The sequence below is a fragment of the Melanotaenia boesemani genome, chromosome 7, assembly GCF_017639745.1.
Source record: "Melanotaenia boesemani isolate fMelBoe1 chromosome 7, fMelBoe1.pri, whole genome shotgun sequence".
NCBI classification, from domain to species: domain Eukaryota; kingdom Metazoa; phylum Chordata; class Actinopteri; order Atheriniformes; family Melanotaeniidae; genus Melanotaenia; species Melanotaenia boesemani.
The window spans coordinates 24,816,426-24,840,123 of record NC_055688.1 but is presented as its reverse complement, the minus strand read 5'-3'; the positions used below and the strand labels follow the sequence as shown (position 1 = coordinate 24,840,123).

The window sequence follows — 23,698 nt, the reverse complement described above, 5'->3', positions numbered from 1 at the left end:
AATCATTATAATCGGTTCAGGTGTCAGATGAGTAACCACTCTATAGAATAACAACTCTTATCTATTAATCGGAACAAAGATGCGAGGAATGTCATCTTCTAGTTGGTAGCACTGTAATCGAAATGGTCTAAGGTGGATTTTTCAATCAGTTCACTACTAGGGAGTTCCTGGTTAAATTTAAGCATAATTCATTTGTAAATAAATGTTAAAATAATAAGGGATAACAGAGAATGTTTCCATTTAGGTTAACCAGTGTGATCTCATTCTTTAAACCTTGCCACTGTTTCTCTTCTCACATAGGAATAATGTGTGACACGTGGCTTTTATCACCATGACTCACAAACTAACAATGCCTAAAAACATCTAGTTTCATCTTTGATGTTGCACACTGCTTGATAAAACATTTTAGCTCACATTTCTTCAAAAGGAAAAGTTACCTGCGAGCTTTTAATGATCTGCTTTTTCATGATTACTAATAAAAAATGTCCATTATTAGTAAACTTCTTTCATAAGTAGACAGGCTATTAGGTTCTGCTTCATTTCCAGTTTTATGTTGTGTGTAAGTACAATCTTCTGTAAATGTGACATCTCAACAACTATGTTTAGAGCTATAAACGGTTTATTTTTCGTTATGCATGTGTGAGCCCTCCCTTCCTGCAATGTCTGGAGCCTTTTACACAACTGCTCTCTGAATGAAAATAACCAAACCAGGAGCTCCCCCAAGTGGTTGATGCGTGAACTGCATGCGCTGCAGTTTCACTACCATGATGAGCGTGACAGTAGGAAGTAGTTATGGCGTAACCTGTGGGCTACTGAGTGTTATTTTGAGATATGAAAAGATATTTGAGATATATATATATATATATATATATATATATATATTCCTTCTCTTATTCCTTGGCTTCTCAAATCCAGAATTTATTTTGATCACAAATAAAGAATAATCACCATCTTTATCTCATGCCTGTGGAATTAAATGCCTCACAAGAAACATAGGAGACACTAATGTTCTAAACAGTTTTTGTCTGCAGGTCCCTTGCCTATCAAGATGTAATGTTCAACTCTTGAGGTGCTTCTTTGTCATACACAAACCCATGAGCCCACATGTACTTTCTCCCTCTCCCTCTCTTACTTACACACACATACAGGCACAGGATTACAGAGATAGGCACACTTTTATCTGTTTTGGTATGTGAGAGATGTATTCCAACAACAAGATTTGAGAGAATTTGTACATCACTAGTAGCACTAAAACAGACAAGAGTTTGGTTTATCGCACAGGACTTCAGCCTCATGTCTTCATTCTCTGAAACAGGAGGTATAGGTGCCATAAATTGTACAGGAGAGGTTAATTAAAAGTGAAAGTGCTCGATAAGACCAGCAACCCTGTGGCGCTTGTAATAAACACTTCTGCAGACGCATTAAATGATAAACAGCTGGCCCTTCATCAACAGCTGCTGCGTCATCTTCAACGTTGCCTTTCAATTTACATGTGCACAAAGACAAAGAGGACATTTCAACATCTTTATGTGGTGATGTAGCCCCAACCTGCATTCGTTCATTCATTTTGTAATTGTCTGAAGATTGGAAATCCTGTTGTGATTATTCCACAAAACAAGACAGTCAAGTTACAGCCTAACAAAATAGTTTGTTTTTCTTTTCTATACAGATGACTGTAGTTTCTGTGTTGACATACTCTATGGTGAGTCATGTTTTCAAGAAGAAAAACAGAGCCAGGTTCAAGTACTGCAGGTGCCAGGTCAGATTTGTAAGGAGTTGGATGAGTTAATGCATGCCTGGAAGGATACTGGAATAAAGGAGGTTCCAGTTTTTAGGGAGCACAGGTGGAGGATGATTGTTTCACATTTCAGTTTGAAATGTTTGGGTACCAGAAAGTACAGAACATGAGTCATTAATTACATTTGGAATCTGTTATTTTTCCACCTGTCACAGCACTCTGGAATGCCCCTAACTGTGTTTGGACTGAGATGTGGGTCCTTAAGGGATAAATAAGAGAAACATGCAAAAAATCAAACCCCTGATTGATTCCAGGTTATAGATCCAGACACTTCCAGTAGTTGAGGGAAATGCTGGCGTCACCTCCTCCTCCACTGGAGTCACAATAAATTCCAGAGGTTTACGGTACGTGGGTTTGTGTGTGTGTGCGTGTGTGTGTGTGTGTGTGTTTGGGAGTAGGGGAGGTCTACTTGTAGGAGGTCCGGGCCTCTCTCAGAGACCTGTCATATGGCATGGAGGCGAAGAAAGAGTTCCGCAGCTGGCAGTTTATGAAGAACACAATGAGCAGCACCAGCAGGAAAAGCAATAGGCACATGACTATGTAGGTGATCAGGTCCGGTTTGTGGAACTCGCCCTCCCGGAGCCCGCCGCTCCCTCTTCCCGTGGTGGGTCTCAGGAGCGCAGCCACGCTCACCGAGCCTCCGTGGGAGGCGTTCATGGAGGAGGGGGCGTGTGTGGTGGACTGGGCCATGAGCACCAGGTCGAAGTCTGGGGCGTCGGTGGAGTTAAGGAGGATCTGCCTCAGCATGGCGCCGCGAGGGCTCACCGGCTGGAGGATAGAAACACAGGGAGAGGGTTATCGAGGTTATTGGTCAGACTGGGGGGCTTATGTCTGTTTTAACAGCACAGATTAAAAAACAATCAGCAACGCAAACTGCGTGAAAACAAACACCAGAAATAAATCTCACAATGGGATTTTTTAAACTCTACTTCTCCACTCATATAGTAACATTAATTTAAAATTGGCTACAAATGTTTGACAAGGTCAACTGATATATAATCAACTCTGTGCAACATAAAATACACTACAAAGTGTTGGCTGGAGTGGAAACAGGAGATTTCTTATCAAATAAAGATAATCAAACCGTATGACACTATGATTTTGATCCTTTGTCTTTTTTACTTACTTTGGAGCGAGCTGCGAAGAGTTCCGCAGGTGATGTTGAAAAGTCAAAATCTGGGCTCCGCATTCCTCAGCGTCTCCGTCTTTGTCTGCTCCAGTGCCGCCAAGGACGTGCCGCGAAGAACCGGCGGGTCGACAGCTGTTACTTAGTAGGGGGTCTAACGCACCGTCTCCCGTCACATCACACAAGTATGGTCCAATCCACTTTTAAGCCCAGATCAATCTCCAAGCAAGACATTGCCTATTTCCACCACATTATATTTAATTCCAAATCGCGCTGCCACGCGTGTTATCTTTCTCTTTTTATGCAAAGCACCTTTTGTGATAATCTACAGCAATATCCTGATGACTCTGGGGTCTGGCAGAAGTGATGGAGTTCAGCGACGACCGCTGGTGCGCACACATGTAGCCACTCTCGTGCGCCGTGGTGCGCAACACAACAAGACTGCTTGCGCGCAGAGTACTCGGGAATGATCCGCGTATATCGACCATCTGATTGCCCTTTTTTTATCCAGTAAAAGATCGATACATGTTGATTTGATACTATTCCGACGGCCTGCCCTTAAGAGTTTATCGACCCAGTGCCACTAAAACGAGATGAAAGGAGGGATTAATGGAGGACAAAACACATCAGCGCACCAGGTCGTGAACAGCTTCCCATCTTCTCTCTGGGTTGCATGTGTATGGCAGACAGAGGGAGGGAGGGGAGAGAGGGAAGGAGGGAGAAAATTGCACATCAGGAGAGGGTGAGGAGGAGGCGCGTCACCCGAGACCGACCACACATCCTTCTATCTATCTATCTATCTATCTATCTATCTATCTATCTATCTATCTATCTATCTATCTATCTATCTATCTATCTATCTATCTATCTATCTATCTATCTATCTATCTATCTATCTATCTATCCATCCATCCATCCATCTGGATGTTTCTCATGAAGACCCACTTTCAGACAGATGAGAGAAATCCCTGGTCCATTTCTAGGCCAGTGTGGGGAATGTCTCACACTGAAGTGATGAGAGAGCAAGAAAAGGTGTGAGAATAGTGGGTGTATGAAGTCATGGGGTTGATTAAACTGCAGATCAGTTCTACCTGGTATAGGTCATTGTCTGGGTCTCATGACTCACCCGAATGTGGAATAAACAGACAAAAAGCGAGTCAGGAAAGTTTTGATTGAATTCTAAATTATTTCTCAATCATGTGTGTTTGGAGCATCGACATGTTTGCTCTGTATGAAAACACATCTGACTTTGCTGCTCTAAAAAAGGTGCTAAAGATGAAGAAGATTGGAAGACAGTTTGCTCTTATATGATGTTTCTGACATGAGTGTGCATGCAGGGGGGGGCAGCCCCAAGCTATGCTGATCTGCTTCATATTCATCTGCACCTGCTCTCTCTCAACAGAATGCCTGGCAGGCATAAGAGAGAACAAGGACAGAGGGACACACACACACACACACACACACGCTAACACTCTCACCATTCAATACTGTAATCCAATCTTAAATTGGAAAACGACTTTGATACCACATTGACATAAATGTGAGTGCAGCCTGTTCGAGGCGAACTAGTCTACAAATAGCAGACAAATGGCTTGCAGTGTCCTGCGTAAACTCTGTATTCACCAACACAGAGGATTAGACAGTGTTTGGTGGAATGTGTGTGTCACTCGGGAAATCTGAAAACAGCCCGAAGCACTGTTTACATATGTGGAGGAACAGCAGTAATTGTGATGGGTAAGGAGATTACAGTCTAATCCAGTCTTTCTTTATTATTCTTTAATATTCTTTGTTACAGCTGTTTCTCATTTTCTTTGGCTTTATCCTTAAAAAGATCTTTTTGTTATGTTTTGAAAGTAGGTTTTTATCTGTAAACTATTAGTTTGTTGCTGATTAGAACTGAAAAGGTTATAATTTCTCATTAATTTGAAGGAGTGTGTGTCTGTGTGGGTGTGTGTGTGTACACAAAAAACAGTGATTGAGTTGGTTCTTAACAAAATGTTAAAATGTGTCACAACCTATTAGTTGTTCTTTAATTGTTCAGATCCTCTGCAAAAGGGTCCAATAGGATTCCATAAATAACTCTGACCTGAAACAGTTGATGCTGCTATATTGGCAAGTTAGCTGTCAAGTGGCAAAATGAACTTGAAATATTTTGACCAGGAAGAATGAGAAGCAACCTACATACTTGTTTTTATAGAAGAGGCTGAGTTGCAATGTCACAACACACTAGACCAAAGGCGATTTTACAGTGTGAGCTGTGAACACACATTTCCACACATTGGGCCCTGTCTTTTTATATGAACTTTACAGAAAGCTCACAGTAGAACAGGAGGGTGGCTTAGTTTAACCAGATTTCATTTGTTGGAGCTCTCATTGTGTGGGATAATATCAGGCTATATTGAACCAACTTTGTCAGAATTTTCTGTGTGCGAAAATATGACAGCGTTGTTCCTTCCACCCGTAATTGCTTACTTGATGTTCGGCTAATAGTTCAGGTTACAAGTTCATATATGAGTCTTCTTGATACAATAAATAATAAGTGAGAGTTAAAAAAAAAATTATATGGTGACATCCTACACGATTTGCCATTTATTAACTATCTTGATCTAAATGTGCCATGTGTGCATCCAGGCACATATGAATGACCTCATGACCTCGTGTGAAGTGTGGAAATGGTGTCCATGATGATGGTTGCACTAGAACAACAATGTATTTTAGCTCAAACATGAATTGTTTTTAATTCTACTGAACTGAAGTTATCATATAAACATAGAGTACTTCTACATGGTAGTAACATCAACCCACTCCAAAAAACAATAATGACATGTTGTGAGATTTGTGGTACAGAACATATGTTGGTCACCATCTTATGTCAGATGAAGGTCCATGATTGAAAGCTCAGTCCATCCTGTCTTTCCTCCCTGTGGACTTTGTATATATATATATATATATATCCTTAATAAGTTATATGAACTTTGGAGGGCAAAATGTAAAACAAATATAACATACAAAAGTTGAATCAGTGTAATCACAAGGATTGATGACGGTGGGGGAAGCAGGGTTTCCCACAATGCTGTTCACCCCTTATAAAAACAAATTAGAGATAAATCATCTTGCACTTTTACTTTGGCAGATTAGTAATAGTTGAAATTACACAATACTTTTTAAAATGACTTTTTTTAATTATTATTATTTACTTATTTATTTGATCAATAATTCAAATGACACAACGTTTAGAGTGATTTCAGAAAGATTTTTTTTTTTTTTATCTTTTTGTTATGTATTATTTAGGAATAGTAAAATATTACAAAAACGGTCTCTGCTTTGAGCCTCTGCTCTATCCCACTATCCAAATACATGCATGAGATTAACTAGACACTAAAATCTCCCTATAGGGGTGAGTGAACAAAAACAAAACATTCCATGTCACCCTTGATGATCTCCCTACAGCAACTGGTGTGAGGAAACCAGTTCTTAGCTAAACAGCTATGGAAACATGCTCTAGTCTCCATATTGACCTCAATAATCCACCTTTCAGCATAGTTTCAGAGAGCAGACAACACGTGACTGCTCTCCAGTTGCTGCTCATCCCTGTGTTTAAAACTAATTATCCAGGCAGCTGCTGCACCGTCACAGAGACGTCTGTGGTCTGGCATTAGTTTTTGCAGAAATTCCGCCCACACCAAAGTATCTGCTGCAAAACAAGAACAGTTTTGAGTTCATCAAGTACTTTAAGTAAGGTGAACTTGAAATCATCCCGTGTTGAAAATAAAACCAACATTTTGTGAAACATCTCTTCTAATTTATGTGAAATTTATAAAATCAAGTTTCTTTCACAACCTCATGAACTAACAGCAAAATCAAATTGATCAAGTTCGGAAAAGTTTGGCAAATTGAAACCATTTTCGTGCTCAATCACTTAAATGAACTAAAACTTACTTTTTTGAGGCAACAAGTTTGAATATATGTTTTTATGTAAAGCCAACTAGATTAGATTTCACACTCAATAATGACATCTGTTCTGGTGTGAAAATGCTTACATGAGGTCAAATTTACTCATGCTGCTTGTGGGGCAGAGTCATAAGTTAAGGTATGAATAAACAATAGATATGACAGTTTCCATTAGAGGACCTGCTCTACAGAAAACAGCTTAGAGATACATCATCATCTCAAAGCTTACAACCATGGACTCTAACATTGTGGAGCTCATGACAAACATACTTATTACATGTTTTCTGTTCAGTTAAAGCTGTTATGCTGTGACATGACAAATCGGTTATGTTGTGCAAGAAGTTTATCAATGACTCACAATGTGTAGGTCAATATACTGACACAATAACTTGGCTCTGAAGCGTGAATGAAATGCATCAGATGAGATAATACCTTCTGAAGACATGCAGTGGAGCTTTGATGTCCCATGAAATAGATCTTTAAGTTTAAAGAATGTTCAGCCTGTTTCAGTAGATAAGCCAAAGCGACGGAGAAAAACTGCCCTGCTTTCTAGAAGTGGATGCACTGCCTCTCCACTGACTGCTGTCCTCATTCCCACATTGCACGTGCATGTTACATATACATACAGTAAATCTGGTTCAAGCTTGTCAAAATCTCAGTTGATGATCTGTGTTAAATTTCCAAAACTGTGAAGATAGGCCCCAGCCTTCACAATCAGGCCATGTGGTTCAGTTGAAAGGAGGAAAGAAAACTGTTTTGCATGCTGACTGATGCAGTTATCAGCCTTTGTTCATTAGCTGTAACCTATGACAAAGGAATTTTAATTAGGACTGAATTGTAATTCTTTACCCCCACAAACATCATGAAGGGACACAAACTCTGTGGTGGCCTCTTCTTCCAAAACATCTTTATACACAAAACAATGGCATCCCTGCTTCTGTGTGTTTGTGCGTTCTTCATCTGGGTCATATATAACACAGGTTCTGTACATCCCAGATTTATTTTTTCCACATTTCACATCCTGTTGTTTTCATTGTCAGTTGTGTGGTCTTATTTCTTCAACTTCTCTTTGTCCGTCTTCATTTCCTCCCATTACTGCACCCTTTACGGTTCCTTAATCCTTCCAATCCAGAAAAAAACACCCTGCAACACCGCCATGCACAGCAGACAGATAAACAAGAAAAACTTAAAATTTGAGGATTTTTTTTAACCTAAACTTTAATAATGCTGTTTTACTAGTGGGAAAAAGAGAGATTTAAAAGGGGCTTAATGTTCATGCAAGCCATGCAAGTCAACAGGGATTATGTTTGTGTAGCCTACACACCACTCGGTCTGTTTCTCATTTAAACACACCGATAGTGCACACAATGACACACACTCCTCTGCACAGTCAGCTAACTGGAGAATTGGATCTGCTCATGGGTTGCTACTTTTTTCGCCTTCTTTTCCATTCTTTCCTGGAGGGAAAGGATCAACATTCATAAATTCTTTGCTCAAAGCGTTCTGCCACTGTTTCACATCATTAGGTTTCAGTCACCACAAATTATGCCTTGTCAAGTGAGGGCGAACTAAGGAGCAATACCAAAAGAGTAGGTAATCTTTAGTCAAAAGGGTGATTTACTCTGCTGTTACGGCCAATTCCTTCGAGGTAAATTGCTTTAGTCTGCTGAGTTTTGTTTATTTTGCCTCATGAAAGAATAACTTTGTTTTTCTGCTTTCCTCAGCATGAGCCCCACAGAGCGCTGTAGTCACTCACCACACCAGGAGTCCAACAGCAAACCAAATACAGTGTATATTGAGCTTATCCATTTTTGCTTTACACAGCTTCACTGCCTCATAAAAATAAGGGTGCTAAAGACCCATAATCACTAATGATACACAATTCTAAACAACAATAATAAATGCATCTGGCATCTGATAACAAAGATACTCTCAGACAGACTTTCCAGTCACACATAAGACAAACAAGAAAACCTACATGCATGTGCACAAGCGAACACACATAGCTATAGGAGTCATCTGGCATGTATAAACCACAATCTGGATTACACACACTTTGCTACACTCTTACATAAACAGAGAGAAAGAGAGAAAACAGGCAGTCACCCTTCACAGACAATATGAAGACTAATGGCTAGAAGCAGGGAGGACTCTTTTTGTCTGTTATGTCAATACACTCCTATTATCAGTCAGACTGATTTCCAACTAGTCCTAAACAAACACAGACTGTGACGCGCAAATGTCTCATCCTCACTCACTTTCTGTAATTGTGTTCATGTTCTGCAGTTCATCTTATCTGTAACCTCTGTGAAAAAAATCACCTGACAAGATAGAAATTCCCTCCCAGCACATCAAACGCTCCCAATGGAAGAAATCAGATGCTGAAAAATTAGTCACTTCATCATCGCTCCAAAACACCAAATGCTGCCTTTTGTGGCAACGAGAATTAAAAACAAAGACATAAAAAAATAAAAATAAATAAAATAAAATAAAAAAGAATCCTAAAAACAAGCAAGACTCACTCAAGTTAAAGGAATCTGAGAATTTCTGGGAAATGAATACAAATGAACCATTTATGTTAATGCAAAGTGTTTTAATTCAAATCACAAAATTATTAAAAGACAAAAGATTATTTGATACAAGGAAATAAAGAAGAATGCATGCACAATGTATGCCACACACAGTCATCACCCTAATGATTAATATATATCAGGGGAACCCGTTTCTTCAAACCACATCACAGGTCTTGGTCAGGTTGAGTCTAACTAAATGTATCTGTGCAGATGTGTTATCTAGTTGTGTTTTAGTCTGAAGTATGATTTATAAGATCCTAATCAGACTACCTTGGTAACCTTTATTTTACAATTTTAGAAGGACTAACACAACAATTTCATGTTGTCTAATGTAAATATCTGATTCTCCTCTGCCATGCCAATGTGCCATGCATTTTTAATAGATGTAAATGTAAACAAGACTCAAAGGTAGCAAAACAATCTGCAGCAGCAACACCCCAAAGCTTGACAGCAGTGGACACATGTCCTGATAGAGTCTCCACTCAGCCTCTAAACTCCCCAGATACCAAGAATTCAAGAAGACCTCACATCACAAGCCACAGAATCTATTACTAACATCCTCATCACCCAATGGTGGGTGGTCATCATGTTATGGCTGATTGTTGTGGCCAGTTAAAACCTTTGTTGACAGCTTCAATCTAGAACAAGAGAAGAATGAAACATTTAGTAATTGTATTGTTTCAAAATGAGTGAGTTTGAAAATATCTAAAAATTTTAACTTTTTGCAGATTCTTGTTTATATTTAGATGCTTGCATTAGTGTGACATCAAGTATTTTTTTCACAAGTCATTATAGGTCACTGTAAAACAACATGATCTTGAGCTTTACAAAAACATCATGAGAAGCAAAGATATTAAGATTCAGCTTCTCTGTTGTTCTCTTCTTCGTCTAAATACAAAATGTGAATAATTCAGGGGAGGCTCGTGTTCAGGATCAGTAGAGAAGGTCTTGGGCAGGAAAGGAGGGCGTGCCCCTGGTAAATGGGTGCTTATCTGAGTGTGGGATGGGTCCTTGGTTCAGTAGCTGAGCGACAGAGCAGAGACTCAGCCCAAAAGTCTGAGATATCAAAACAAAGACATGGATGAAAGGAGAGGAGAAGGGGAGGAAAGGAGGAGATGTGTTGTAAGGGTGTAACCGAGGGAGGGAATGAAGGAGGAGGGAAGCAAACAGATGGGAATGGGAAATCACAGAACCAGTGGTGCTTTCAGGACATACTGTAGTCTCTGACCCCACCATGAGTTTGCATGTCTGTGTATATGATTCACTCAAAATTGCAGTGACAGAAATGGGAAGAGCCAAACAGACACATAGGTGACATGACGTGAAATGAAAATAGATGGAACAGAGGTGAAAAGAAAGTAACAGAATTTGAAGGGCTACTGAGACAAACACACACCACACACAAACAACAGATGAGAAAGAGGGATAAAACAAAGAAAGGCAAAGTAAATGAGGCTAAGTGAATGCACATAACAAAAAAGTGACAAAGGAAAGGGAAAGAAAGCCAGAAGATTAACAGTAGTTCAACAGCTAAGGATAGCCCATAAAAGGGAAACTATGTTCTAGGTACATAAATAAACTAAAGGAAAATATTGGTGTATATTACAAGCAGCGGCTCAGCTATTGTTAACATAACATCCTATCTATATCTCACTAATTCTCTTTTTTCACTCATCTAAGAGAATGAATGAGAAAATGCAGGAATGTCTGGGTGCACCTTCCCATACGTGTGGCAGCTGTCAGTATCAATAAGGCAAACATTTCCAATTGGACATACTGTATTAAAGGATCCTCTGTGTTCTGACTTCAGAAATATGATGGATGTTTAAAATTCTAAGGTGATCATAAATATTTGAAATTTGCAGTGATGTAACAACAGATGCAGTCTAAAAGGTAAATTACAGAATCAATTACTTTAAATCACTAGCTTCAAGGTGGTGTGGTGGTTAGCACCGCTGGGGAGGAGTTCAAATAGTGGCCTTTCTGTGTTCTCTCTGTGTATGCGTGGGTTCTCTCTGGGTACTCTGTCTTCCTTCCATTGTCCAAAGACATGCATGTTAGGTTAGTTGTCTCTCTGTGTTGTCCCTACGATGGACTTGCGACCTGTCCAGGGTGTACCTGCCTCTCACCTGCTAATTGCTGGGATTGGCTCTCAGTTCCCTGCTACTCTGAATTAAAATAAGTGGTGCAGAAAATGAATGAATGATTTTTAATTGAAAATAGTACATAGTCCACTTATTGAACATTAAACAGGAGACTTTTCATTTAAATAAAACTCCATTGAGAGTTTAAGTCAGTTTTAGAAACTATGAAGTAAAAACATAGAGCATCTATACACTCAACACAAACACAATAAAGCTTGCATTCAAAATTGTATATGTATAAATGTATTGTATATTGTAGAAAGTGTAATGAACACGTTCGCAAAGGAAAGTAAGGATGTTTAATTGCCCATTTAAGGTAATCTGCAGGCCAAAGATCACATTTCATTAAGCTGTGAAGAGTATAAATATTAATAATACTAATCATTACTGATATCCTCTACAAACCACAACAAGTCACAACTGCATAAATCAGAGCTTTGGTTTGATCAGATTGGCTCATTAGAAGAAATTCTGTGCCATTATAACACATTATAATACAGTATGTTTTTGTTTTATTTTATTTGTGATGGTGAGAATTGTGACATCTGAGGAAAAAAGTAATCCAATGACACAGACATATGTCTGACACATTTACCTGATACATATGGCTGACTAAAGTCAGATTCCTCAGCTTGGCAGCTTACTACCTCAAGGGCCAGCAGAGTCACCTGGAGAGCCTGTCAGAGTCATCATTTCAGGTCCTCCATCCATCCTAAACCAGTGCAGGGTGGCTTTGAGGGATTGGTAAATATTTGGCAAATCTTTCCGTTTGATGGCCTCCTGAAAGCCCCATCCTCATGTCCTCAATCAGTCCCCTGACTGCTCCAGAAATGAGATATTGGCGTTTTACCAATGACAGGGATTCATAACAGAAGTGTCAAAACTGTGGACTTGTGATTCATTTTACAGATTGCAGTGTCAGTGAAGCACAAAGTTTTTCTAAAATGCAGAAACGTAAATTTGGAAACTGTAGTGTGTTTAAACCTTTAAAGTGTAACTACACACCCTACTTTTTGCGTAACTCCACCCACTGCTGAATTTGAAAAATGCCTGAAACTGCAAAGGTTGGAGTGGGAGGTGTGGGGTGATCATGGAGCTGAGAGTGGGCAGGTTAGGATACACAGGCAGAAATGACTGACAGACAGCAGCTCAGCTCACTAGCAAGATGCAAAACGAGATTCACAAAGCACCTACGCCCCAGAGTGGTCTTTGAGGTGGAAGATTTTTCCCTCCTGAATCTCCTCAGCTACACATAAACAAGGTGGTCCTGAACCGTATCAGTCTGAGCCATTAGGGCTGTTACCCTGGCCTGTGAACACCTCCACCAGCTATGGAAAGCTGTGGAGACTCGCGGCAGGTTGTGGCAGCTGCAGGAAGTGCCGCTCTAAGTTGCTGCTGCCACAATTTGAGCTGCTGTCTGTCACCAGATGAGGATCAGCAGGTAAAGATTAAAGTGTTACTTTTACACCCCTCAAAAGCACAAATCCGTCCCACTGCAGGAATATTTCATCAGAAACTCTGTGAAAGAATAAAAGTCTGAAACCAAATCTACACCAGATAAGTTCACATCCCTTCATATGCATTGGTGGGCGTGTTTTTCTATGCCTGCTATGCGAGGACCCGCCTATCTACATCTTGAGGGAGGAGCTGTGGGGCTTTTAAAATTTTCTCAATACGTAGATACCTCTCTATGTCACGACAAACATAACCTGGTTTTACGCTGTAGTTATGAGCCATCTTTTACCCACAAAATCCTGTTTTTAAAATAAATAAATACACATTTTATCAACAGTATATGTGGTTTTCATCACAATTAAGTAATACTGTTTTTATACAGAAAAACAAACAAATTTTAGGGTGAACTACCGCTTTAAAATAAACATGTAGCAAAGTGATTGTCAGTGTCTTCACTGAACAACTTTATTATATTTAGAAAATGTACATTTATATACAAATTTATACCAGCAACACACACACACCCACACAAAAGAAAAGAACACACAGGTGGAACTGCTCTGCAAGACTGCACAATCAACAAATTCGCTGGTGACAGGTGAAGGTGTCAAGATTAGGTATAGGAGTTTTTAAAAATAAAACTCAATGCAAAATTGCAACGAAATTCAGTCTTTCAACATTGAGAGTTCATAACATTGTCAAAAAGATTGAATGTGCTTGGAGAAAAATTAGTGCATAGTGGGCAAGGCTAGAAAACTACTGTTTGATTCACATGCCTTTTTGAGCCCCCAGACAGCACACTACAAGAAACCACACCTACACTATCATTACAGTTACATAGGCTCAAGAGTACTGTGAAAAAATCTTTTTACTCAAATTATTTTGCTGTTGCTTCCAGAAATGTTACCTAAACTATGTAAGGCAAGTAGGAAACCTTTTTATAGACTCTGCTTAGAAACACCAACAAGGGTTCTGTGCACAGGCTCATTTAAATGAACATGTGTCTATGCTCATGGTATGGTTACCTTGCATTTGTATAAAGGTACCACTGATGCAGAGATAAATGATATATTGTGTATTATTTTGCAGATATGTTTGTACTTATTTCAGCAGGACAATGAAAGGCCTCACTCTGAACAACTTAAAACAGCATGGCCATGTGCCAGATTAAACTGCTGGTAGTTTAGATCTGTCTTCTGTTGAAAATGCATGGCACATTATGCAGAGGAGAATCAGATGATAATCAAAGACTGTTAAACAGCAAAAATCTTGTATTCAGCAAAAACAGAGATTCCTCTTGCATTCTCAGCTCCCTCTTTAAATATACAACAACAAAAAATGTGATTAAAAGGAAGGTTAATGAAACACAGTAATACAAAAATTCTCTTTTCAGTGTTTTTTAGTTTGTTGCTGCCATCAATTAATTTTTGCTTAAATTTTCTAAATACAATAAAGTTTGCCAGTGAAGAAACGGAAAACAATTTCCTTTGTGTTTGTGTCTGGTAAATAAAGGTGGAAATGAATCAATAAATCACAGATTTGCTTTAGCTTTGATGGAAATGGGGTTTGTAAAACTGGAATGAAGCAAATTAGACAAGATATGTATGAGAATAATTAAGCGACAGTCCTCAGTAATAAATCGATATGATAGTAAGATTGTGACAGCTTATTGTGCTACAGCTGTTCTTTGCTTGGTTTAAGAGGGTTTTCTTGATGAGGTCACCCCCAGAGGGCTTTCCTCTAATGAGATAATGTAGACTGATATAGCTTAAGGGTGTGACTGATGCCTTGTATAGCAGCTGCAGTTGTATTTTTGTGTGTGTAAAAGTGGTCAACAATACTTGTCTCAAGAGCCACAGAGAGGCATTTGAGTCTGTGTTAATGCCTTTGTCAATATATTAATGTAACCTTTTGTTTGTGTACAAGCAAGTTAGCTTTTGCCTTTCCACAGTGCCAGATATTATTGTGTGTGTGAACCTGCACAAGTATGCATGTGTTTGTGCTTTAGTGAGTGTGAAATATGTGTAGATTTTCTGCAAAGACCGTGTCTGAGCTCACTGGGTGTGTTGAAGCTTACAAACATAGCAGGTAGGGTTAGCTGCTGCATAGGTTTGTGTTTATACAAGCATTTGTTTTATACATGTGAATGTGGCTAAGTTTTTCCTGAGCGGGTGTTGGAGAGAGATGACTGTCTCCTCCAAATCCCTGGAATCCTTGTCTTTCAGAGGCAGGAGGTCACATAGCTCACTGCTCTGCCCCCAGAGAGAGAGAAACAGAGAAAGACAGATGGAGGAGGCGAGAGGGAGGAAGGAAAAGGGAGAGAAGAGAAAGAGAAACACTTCCTTGCCTCTGGCCTCTGGGACAAATTACACCAGAGAAGGGATGTCAGTTATATTGTGCTGCGCAAACACAACACCCCCCCCCCCCCCCCACCCCCTCCCCTCCACACACACACACACACACACACACACACACACACACACACACACACACACACACACACACACACACACAAGCATGCACACATACAATGAAGTCTCCAAGGTCTTGTATGCAAGTAAACAGGCTAATGTCAGCTAACAAGGCACACACAACCAAGCATAAACAGATTCCATAACATTATGTCTCCTGATTAAAGCAGACAAAACACAAACACATGCTGATCATACACACACATAGAAATGCACACTGACTGCGTGTGTTACTGAGTAATGCCTTTAAGGTGAAAATTCATATCAGAGGTCTGAGAGAAAGCCCTGAAGGAAGTGAGATAATAAAATTTCCTGTAAACTTCCAGAGGCACGTGTTCCTTAGACTGACTTTATTACTACAGATAGCTGCTTGTCTATGTGTTGTACAGCAGGTGAAATAATTTTCTTTTTTCAGACAGTATTTTGGTATGTTATATTGGTCTGTGTAAAGCTGTTGTGACTGAAGGACTGTAGAGAATGAAAAGGTTGAATAATGGATAGTCGTCTTTGACAACCAAAGGTTTTTCTCCTCTTGAGATTCTGGCTGATGATGGATAATCTTTGGAAATATTGGATTAGATTTATTTAAATAGCTATATAGAACTTTTCATGGTACCCAAAGTGCTTTACAGTGAATCCACCACTCATTTACACCACATTCATACTCGATGACGGTGTAGCCACAGCTGCTCTGGGGCAGACTAACAGAAACATGGCAGCCAATTTGCGCCAACAGTCTGTCCGACCACCACCAAACAAATTCATACACCAGCAATGCCGACACTGGAGGCAAGGAGGGTGAAAGACATAACAGCAGATTGACTGGGAGTTGAACCACCAACCTTCTGGTTATTGGACCACCTGAGCCACTGATGCCCCAAAGACGTTTCAGTAAAACAAATATATAAGTTTACTTAAGCTTCTTAGAAGTTCAAGTAAACTTAAATTCTTGGTTTTAAATCATCCTGTTATGTACACACATAACATCTATTTTATTCTATCAGCATCTAAGTCACAAAACGTTCTAAATGAATGGAATGCTGTGTCATACATCCTATTCATTCAGCACAAACTAAGATGAAGACAATGACAGAACATCTGAGATATTTAGAGATGACCATTTAAGGCAGGTTTTTGTGACAACTTTATAGTGTTTGTTGCTCTCTATCTAATAGCAGTCTTGACAATAAAAGCGTGTCTTCCAGTGACATCTTGAAACAATGCAGAGAACATAGTGAGCTGAAGGTAAGGAGGAGCTGAGGTCTCGTAAACATCTGAAGGTATGCTGAAATAGTGTTTATAGTGCTACTTAACCCTCTGGCGCATGAATTAATACAAAACAGTATTATTTTTTAAAATAAAATATTTTACCTCTACAGACATGCACATTGATATTTTTCTGTTTTTTAATCTTATTTAAACTTTTACTAAGTGTATTGATTTTTCTATTTGATCTATGAAAATTTTTACAAATAATATCTTGTCATTTATATATATATAAATTTTTGTAGGATTTACTATGAATTTCCACCAACACAAAAAATCAGTGCACCTGTGCAACCAGTACACTTGTCTGTTTAGTCAGAAAAATTTAAACAGCAACAGAAAACTGTGTATGGTATGCCTTCACTTGAAGAAGCTTATGTGAAAAAGCGTTAAAATTTCTTGGTAAACTGTAAAAGTTTTGCTGTCTAATTTTGTAATAATTTTGTATGTGCGTTTGTGTCCATTCACCTTAAATATCCATCCATTTTCTTTCGCTTATCTGGGTTGGGTCACAGGAAGATGGCTGACTTACTCTTTTCCAGCCGCTTCTTCCTTCCAGCTCATCTGGTCAAATGATAGCAAAGCAGGATTTAATGTGTGATATCTTCTATAAAGATGCATGATGAAAACATACATAGACAAAGCCTATAAACGCCTAAGACCGCTGGCCGACTGTAATTTAAAATGGAATGCAGCCTACTGTTGGCAGACGGGCCAAAACAGAATTGAAACGGGCCATGCATGTAATCGCATCCACAGCAACCACGTAACAACAAACTCACAAAATCTGAGAATTTTTCTGAATACAAAAAGTTTGTTTAGGTTTTGTATTCTATAATCTGTTTAAGGTTCATTTAGAATCACAACCTTTCTATTGTTATTTTGATCATAGTCACAGTTTAAATATTATAAATTTATGTAATTTTTCCTGGAATTAATGCCTTATTAATGCAGAAAACTTGACATCAGCCGGCGGACTTGATTTCATCAAATGGGATCTGGAGTCTCCGTGTGCTGCTGATCAGTGATACTGATAAATTATAATGGCCCACTGTCCCATACGAATGGGATAACCACTCATAATGTCAGTTTAATTTAGTGTTAATGTCTGAATCTGGAGCCCATCCAGTGTGAGTGCCTCATTGGTTGTTCAGCTCAAAAACAATTACCTTAGTTTTTATATTTAGTGATAACTTGTTATCCATAGTAATTTTAAATTTATGTAATTCAATATTTGCAGTCATAATTAGTTTGTTATAATAATTTCTAGAACAAAATAATATTAGTATCATCGGCAAATAAAATTAATTTGAGTAATTTAGAGACTTGAAATATATAATTTATATATATGTTAAATGATTTAGGGGCTTACAAGCATCTCCATGCAATCAAACAAACAAAAACAAACCTCTTCAGTTTAGGTAAAAATTGTGCTCTAAGGATTGACAAACTTTGTGAACAATGTTAAAACATTAGTATTGAGGGTTGCTCTGATGGGTTCAGATTGGGATGCAGTTCTTTGCTGGATCATCCAGTTGCTGGGCAGGAACTTCTGTTCTACAGAATGCTGAAGAAGCTGATGTTTCTGTAGTGAATGCTAAACATATGTAGACACTGTATGTGGAAAGACATGGTGGTCAGCAGAATAGTTCTTGAGGAAAAACAAAGGCGCCTGTTGCTCAAAGAAAAAAAAAATCATAAAAAGACCTGAGCTGCCCTGCAGATATGTACTCTAACATTCTATAACGTTGCATCAGGTCTTTATGAGTTAGCTTTGCAGAGCATAAAGTACTCACCACAAAGATGAATGTTCATTTGAGAGTTCACAAAAACCACAGGTCTGCAAAAATTTGGGGGAAAAAAGCACTATAATTAAAAGAGTAATTTGTCATCATAATTTTAATAAGTAAGCAAGTGCATGTGGGTTAGAAAAACAACTAAGGGTTACAGAGCTGACTGCATGATGCCTACAGCGAAGGGATCTCTGTCGTGTTGTGGGAAAAGTTTTGCAGACATGGTTTGGGTCAACTTAGCATAGAAAGGTTAAAGTAATTTCTTGTTCAGGCTCCGTTCATGACGCACGATGGGGTCACTAAAAGGTTTAATAGTGTAAAATGATCTGAATCAGCTTTCTTGTAGAGCTTCACAGAATTGTGGAATCTTGCCAAGCCAATATAAAGTGTTAGTGGTAGTGGCCCAAGGACTTATGAAAACACTTTCGAGCTTGTTCTTTCAGTCAATCACCTGTTGGGATATTAGTTTGTGGGAATTGTGCTAGGCTGCATGGACCCGTATTCAGAATCCTTGCTTACTGCATGACGGTCTACAGTAGACCAATGCATCTATTAGATGTTCTGGAGTGATATCAGTGGGTATGTTTTTGTACAAAAATAAAATGTTACATGTACTTTACCCCATATGTTATTGTGCAGTGTAATAAATACACAATATTTGCTTTCAGCTCCGATATCATTGCATCAGTTCTGAAAGCACACTTTTGTGACTTTCACTGCAGCCACCTGTCTGTTTTTGCTCCAGTACCTGCCACACACTGACTGGCTTGGTTTGGTGGACAAACCTTGAATACTTTGCCTAATTAGATTCAACACAAACAAACAAAGTGAGTCAATAATAAGACAACCAGTTTATAGCATACTCTGTTTAATTTAAGGGTCAAAAATATGACAATATACAGTACAAGATTTTAGTGTATTCAATATTTCTTGTGTTCAAGTTAAAAATACAGTATTCCAGGTAATCTGTCTTTGCAGGAGACATAAAACCTCCTGTGGGAGTTTTATTTGTCTGCCTGTTTCTTCACATAATCAGCAGTTCTTACACATAATTTAAATAGACACAACTTGGAGTCCCATTACTTATCTAAAGGAAAATTGGGCTCTATATAACATTAATAGATCTGAAAAGAAAAAAAAGAAACTATATAAAAAGACATTCCTTACATTTAGAGCCATCAGATTAAATACTAATGCTGCCAGGAAGTATGTGTGGGCCTGCTGTACCTACTGGTGAGTGGAGGATTTTAGCTCTAGAGGTTTTCTCCTATCATTGAATAACATGCTTTATTATAAATATAGCTGCATATATTTATATTTCATTGAACTGTTTTTCAGTCAAATGCAACAGAAGCCGTCATCTACTTGTAACAACTGCAGAATCCCCTGCTGACCCTTCCTTATGGAAGCCAATCATATTTGAGAGCATCCACAGACAAACAGAATACAGATGTTCTGGTGTTAAAGCATTTGAGCACTTCTCTGTTTCTCTTTCTCTCTTTCAAACACCACACACTCTTTTTTTTCTTTTTTAAAAAGAACTGTTATATATCTTTTCTGAATCCAACAAAAATCACTGTAGGATGCTTGTAAACCCATTTATTAACTCTAAAAAGCTGCTTTACTGACATGCTCACACTGTTATCGTACATTTCTATTAACATTTAGCAAAAGGATCTAAATGACAGTTTTAGTGAGTTTTTACAGGAACTGTATACAAAAGTGAACATTAAGGGAGCTGATCCTGAAAATAAGAGAATTATGCTACACTGTTTGAATAATAAACCACATCAGAAATGTTGTGTTTCCAAATTATGTCAACAATAATTTTCTTTATACCTTCAGTCAACCACCGCCTACTCAAATTTGTCACTAGATGTAAATTTTTTTAAGTAAATGGTCAGATGTGAGGAGAAGCAACAAGGCTTTTCTTCTAGTAAACATCCCGTAAAATGCATCACTTAAAAAAATATAACAAGCACTTGAAGGGATGACACAACTGAGATCAGAAGAAGAGATTCGTTCCATGATGTTGTCAGATGTGTGTAACACTTGTGGCATAGATTCAGCAAGGTGTTGGAAGCATTCCTTGGAGATGCTAGCTCATTTTAACATGATAGCATCACACGGTTGCTACAGATTTTTGGCTGCACATCCATGATGAGACTCCTGTTCCACCAGTAGAGTGAACTCATTGTCTAAGAAACCAGTTAGAGAGGATTTGAGCTTTGTGATATGGTGCATTATCCTGCTGGAAGTAACCATCAGAAGAAGTTGGTTCAGAGAGGCCCAAAGTGTGCCAGAAAATATCCCCCATTGCACCACCAGCAGCCTGAACTATTGAAAAAAAGCAGGATGAATCCACGCTGCCATGTTGTTTACACCAAATTCTGACCTCACCATTTGAACGTGGCAGCTGAAATCGAGAGTCAACACACCAGATAAAAACTTTGTTTTTCCTTATGTGGTCTTCTGCTGCTGTAGCTCATCTGCTTCAGCTTCCAACATGTTGTGTTTAAAGATAATATTCTATATGCCATAGCTGAAACCAGTGGTTATTTGCCTTTCTATCATCTTCAACCAGTCTGTCCAATCTCCTGTGACCTCTGTCATCAACAAGGCATTTTCATCCAAAAAAACTGCCACTCAGTAGATATTTTCAGCGAGTCACCTTGACCATGTCAACATGCCAAAAGGCACTGAGTCGCTGCAATGTAATTGACTGATTAGCTATTTGTGTAAACAAGAAAACTGAAGAGGTGTACCTAATAAAGTGACCATTGAGTGTATGCATCCTGTGTCAGACAGAGGAGATGCTGCAACTAAACCTCTCAACCCCAAACACTGATTGACTGTTGCAAATGCTAATGTTTGCTCACACGTTTATGTCACTGCATGCAGATCAGACCTCCGCCCTGTTAAAAAGTGATGTGCTCATGTTAATAGGCGCCAAATTGTGTCAATTTGTTAAGTAAAAAGTATGCAGACATGACACTGACACATTCAGTTACCATCAGATTAATGGAAAAGGCTGCTTGTCTGAAAGGGACTTATGAAAACATCTGAGCATGTCAGATGTAAAAACAAAATGTTTCGTGTCATGTGTGACTGCTTTGCGTTATAACATTGCACTATGGTCTTTAGTTAAAGTTATCATTCCACTGTTACCCCTGTACTCACATGTCAGTTAAATCACTGGTGAAGCTGTAAAACTTTGTGCAGCAGTATGTTAAATACTTTTCCAGAGACCAAAACAAGACCATCAAATGACTCCAGCTTCTGCAGAAGAATTTCACATTTTTTTTTGAAACCCCTTCCTATTCAAACATATTTCACCATCTCTGAGATTTTCTCCATTTTTCCAATGCCCTTGCTTCACCTTCGCTCGAAACTACTGTTTTTCTTTTCTTTTCTTTTTTCTTTTTTTTTACAGCTGTAAACAAATCTCTTGGAGCACGTGTCACTTTCGGGTTAGTATTGTAGGAGACAGGCCCAATAAAAAGGGAGAACATGCACAGCAGTTATGTGGGTCATGTTGGTTCAGTGTTGTTCAAAATATGCACATTTAAAATTCAGAGGAAGTGAATGAGGAGTCATACAAAGTTCTCACTTTATATTTTCACATTCTATGTTTTTTTTTCTGTAAAAGATTTCCCCAAACTTTGTTATTTGACAATGATAAAATGAGCAATTATAACATTGTGCAGCAAAAACACAACTATAGGTGATTTAGAGTATAAAGTTGATTGTTTCAAAGGAATATTTTTGACTTTCACACAAAATCAATCTTTCCTGATTCCTCTTTTATCATAATTTTAGATGGAAGAGTATTATTTAGATAGCCTGGTGTGTGCATTACTTCACACAGGCATGATAAAATAAAGACACACAGTGGAACTATTTTTTTTCATTGTAAAAAAACAGTGGCAGTTTCTAAGTTATCTTTCTTAATGGTCTTTTACTGGTCTCCTGCTGCTCTTTGTGTCTTCCCCAGTCTGGGTTGGTCTGAATTGGCGATGCACTGATGCAGGACTCTCATTACAGCTCTGCATCACTCTTGGGGCCTGGGTTGCCTCTTCATATCTCCTCATATTTGTGTTCTTCTCCTCACTCGTCTTCTTCTGCCTCCCTTTCAGCCTGGGAGCCCCTTTCCTCCTCTCTTTTCTCACTCCCTGAAGACACTGGCTTTAATTAAAACTGAACTGACAGCACAAAACCCCTGCAGTGGTGTTTACTTCACCCCTGACTGTTTAACCTCCTGCTCATTTGCAGTCACAATCTTCTGTTCACATTCTTCTCTGATTGGTCATTACACAAACAAAGCACTTGGGTTTTACCCTAGGTTAGCAAATTTTCAATCTACCTAGTTTCTACACCTTCAGCTTTTACTACTCTATTCATCCTGTCCATTCTCATAAACATCCTGCTTCCTTGGTGACTTTTCTCTCCGTCTAATACTATCAAGGTCATAAAAATACCTGGTCTGATCCTACTTTCTGCTCCCACCTCCTCCTCATTTCACCCTTTTTCACATTTTCCTCCCTCCTTGCATCCACTCTCGCAAAGCCTGTCAGTGTCTCATGGTGTTTTTGCCAAACTTGTCGCCGAGTTGCTGGATGAGCAGAGCCAGCTCTCCGGCGGCCTGGGACTTCTCCTCCAGGAGCTCATAGCGGAGGCTGGAAATGTCTTGCTTGATCTCCTTCAACTCACCTACAACACCGATGCAAAAACAAAAAGAGGAGGAGAGTGAATTAGCAGCAATCCGGATGTGTGAGCATGAACAAAGACATAAAAGCCGGTCTGCTTCTACAGCATATTCCTATATCACCCTCTGAGGTCTATCTACTTTTGTTCTTATTAATCTGCACAAAATTTTCAATGATGGAAGTTTTGTTCATTTGTTTTAAGTATTCAGGGACTTCATTTAGAATTTGATTAAAGTAGATTTTTAGCCTCCGGTTTTCTTGGGAATGATCAGACAAGCTTGACACATCGTTCCTTTGGAGGTTTCTCCCACTCTTACTAGAATGAAATTTCAGCCTCAGTCAGGTTGGATTTGGAGCATTAGTCAGCCCTTTTCAAAGCTCAGCAGAGACACTACAGTGGGATCAGGTTTAGGCG

General features: G+C 38.9%; 2 protein-coding genes across 2 annotated transcripts in view; both read right to left on the bottom strand.

The window, feature by feature from the left end:
- Positions 1–870: 870 nt before the first annotated feature.
- Positions 871–3,574, bottom strand: LOC121643141 (small integral membrane protein 32-like). The gene is made up of 2 exons (XM_041990404.1): positions 2,925–3,574; positions 871–2,566 (listed from the first exon to the last, which is right to left on the bottom strand). The coding sequence occupies exons 1-2, from the start codon at positions 2,985–2,987 to the stop codon at positions 2,204–2,206; spliced, it is 426 nt and encodes a 141-aa protein (XP_041846338.1). The 5' UTR covers positions 2,988–3,574; the 3' UTR covers positions 871–2,203.
- Positions 3,575–19,445: 15,871 nt separating this feature from the next.
- Positions 19,446–23,698, bottom strand: part of LOC121643564 (short transient receptor potential channel 7-like) — a 62,864-nt gene continuing 58,611 nt past the window's right edge. Inside the window, exon 12 of the mRNA XM_041991038.1 lies at positions 19,446–23,287. Coding sequence (XP_041846972.1) covers positions 23,148–23,287 — 140 coding nt within the window. The 3' untranslated portion in view covers positions 19,446–23,147. The remainder of the gene's footprint in view (positions 23,288–23,698) is intronic.

Coding starts and splice junctions, on each gene's coding strand:
- LOC121643141 (XM_041990404.1), bottom strand. CDS start 2,987: ATGCGGAGCCCAGATTTTGACTTTTCAACATCACCTGCGGAACTCTTC. Junction 2,567..2,924: donor TCTTCGCAGCTCGCTCCAAA/GTAAGTAAAAAA, acceptor TCTATCCTCCAG/CCGGTGAGCCCTCGCGGCGC.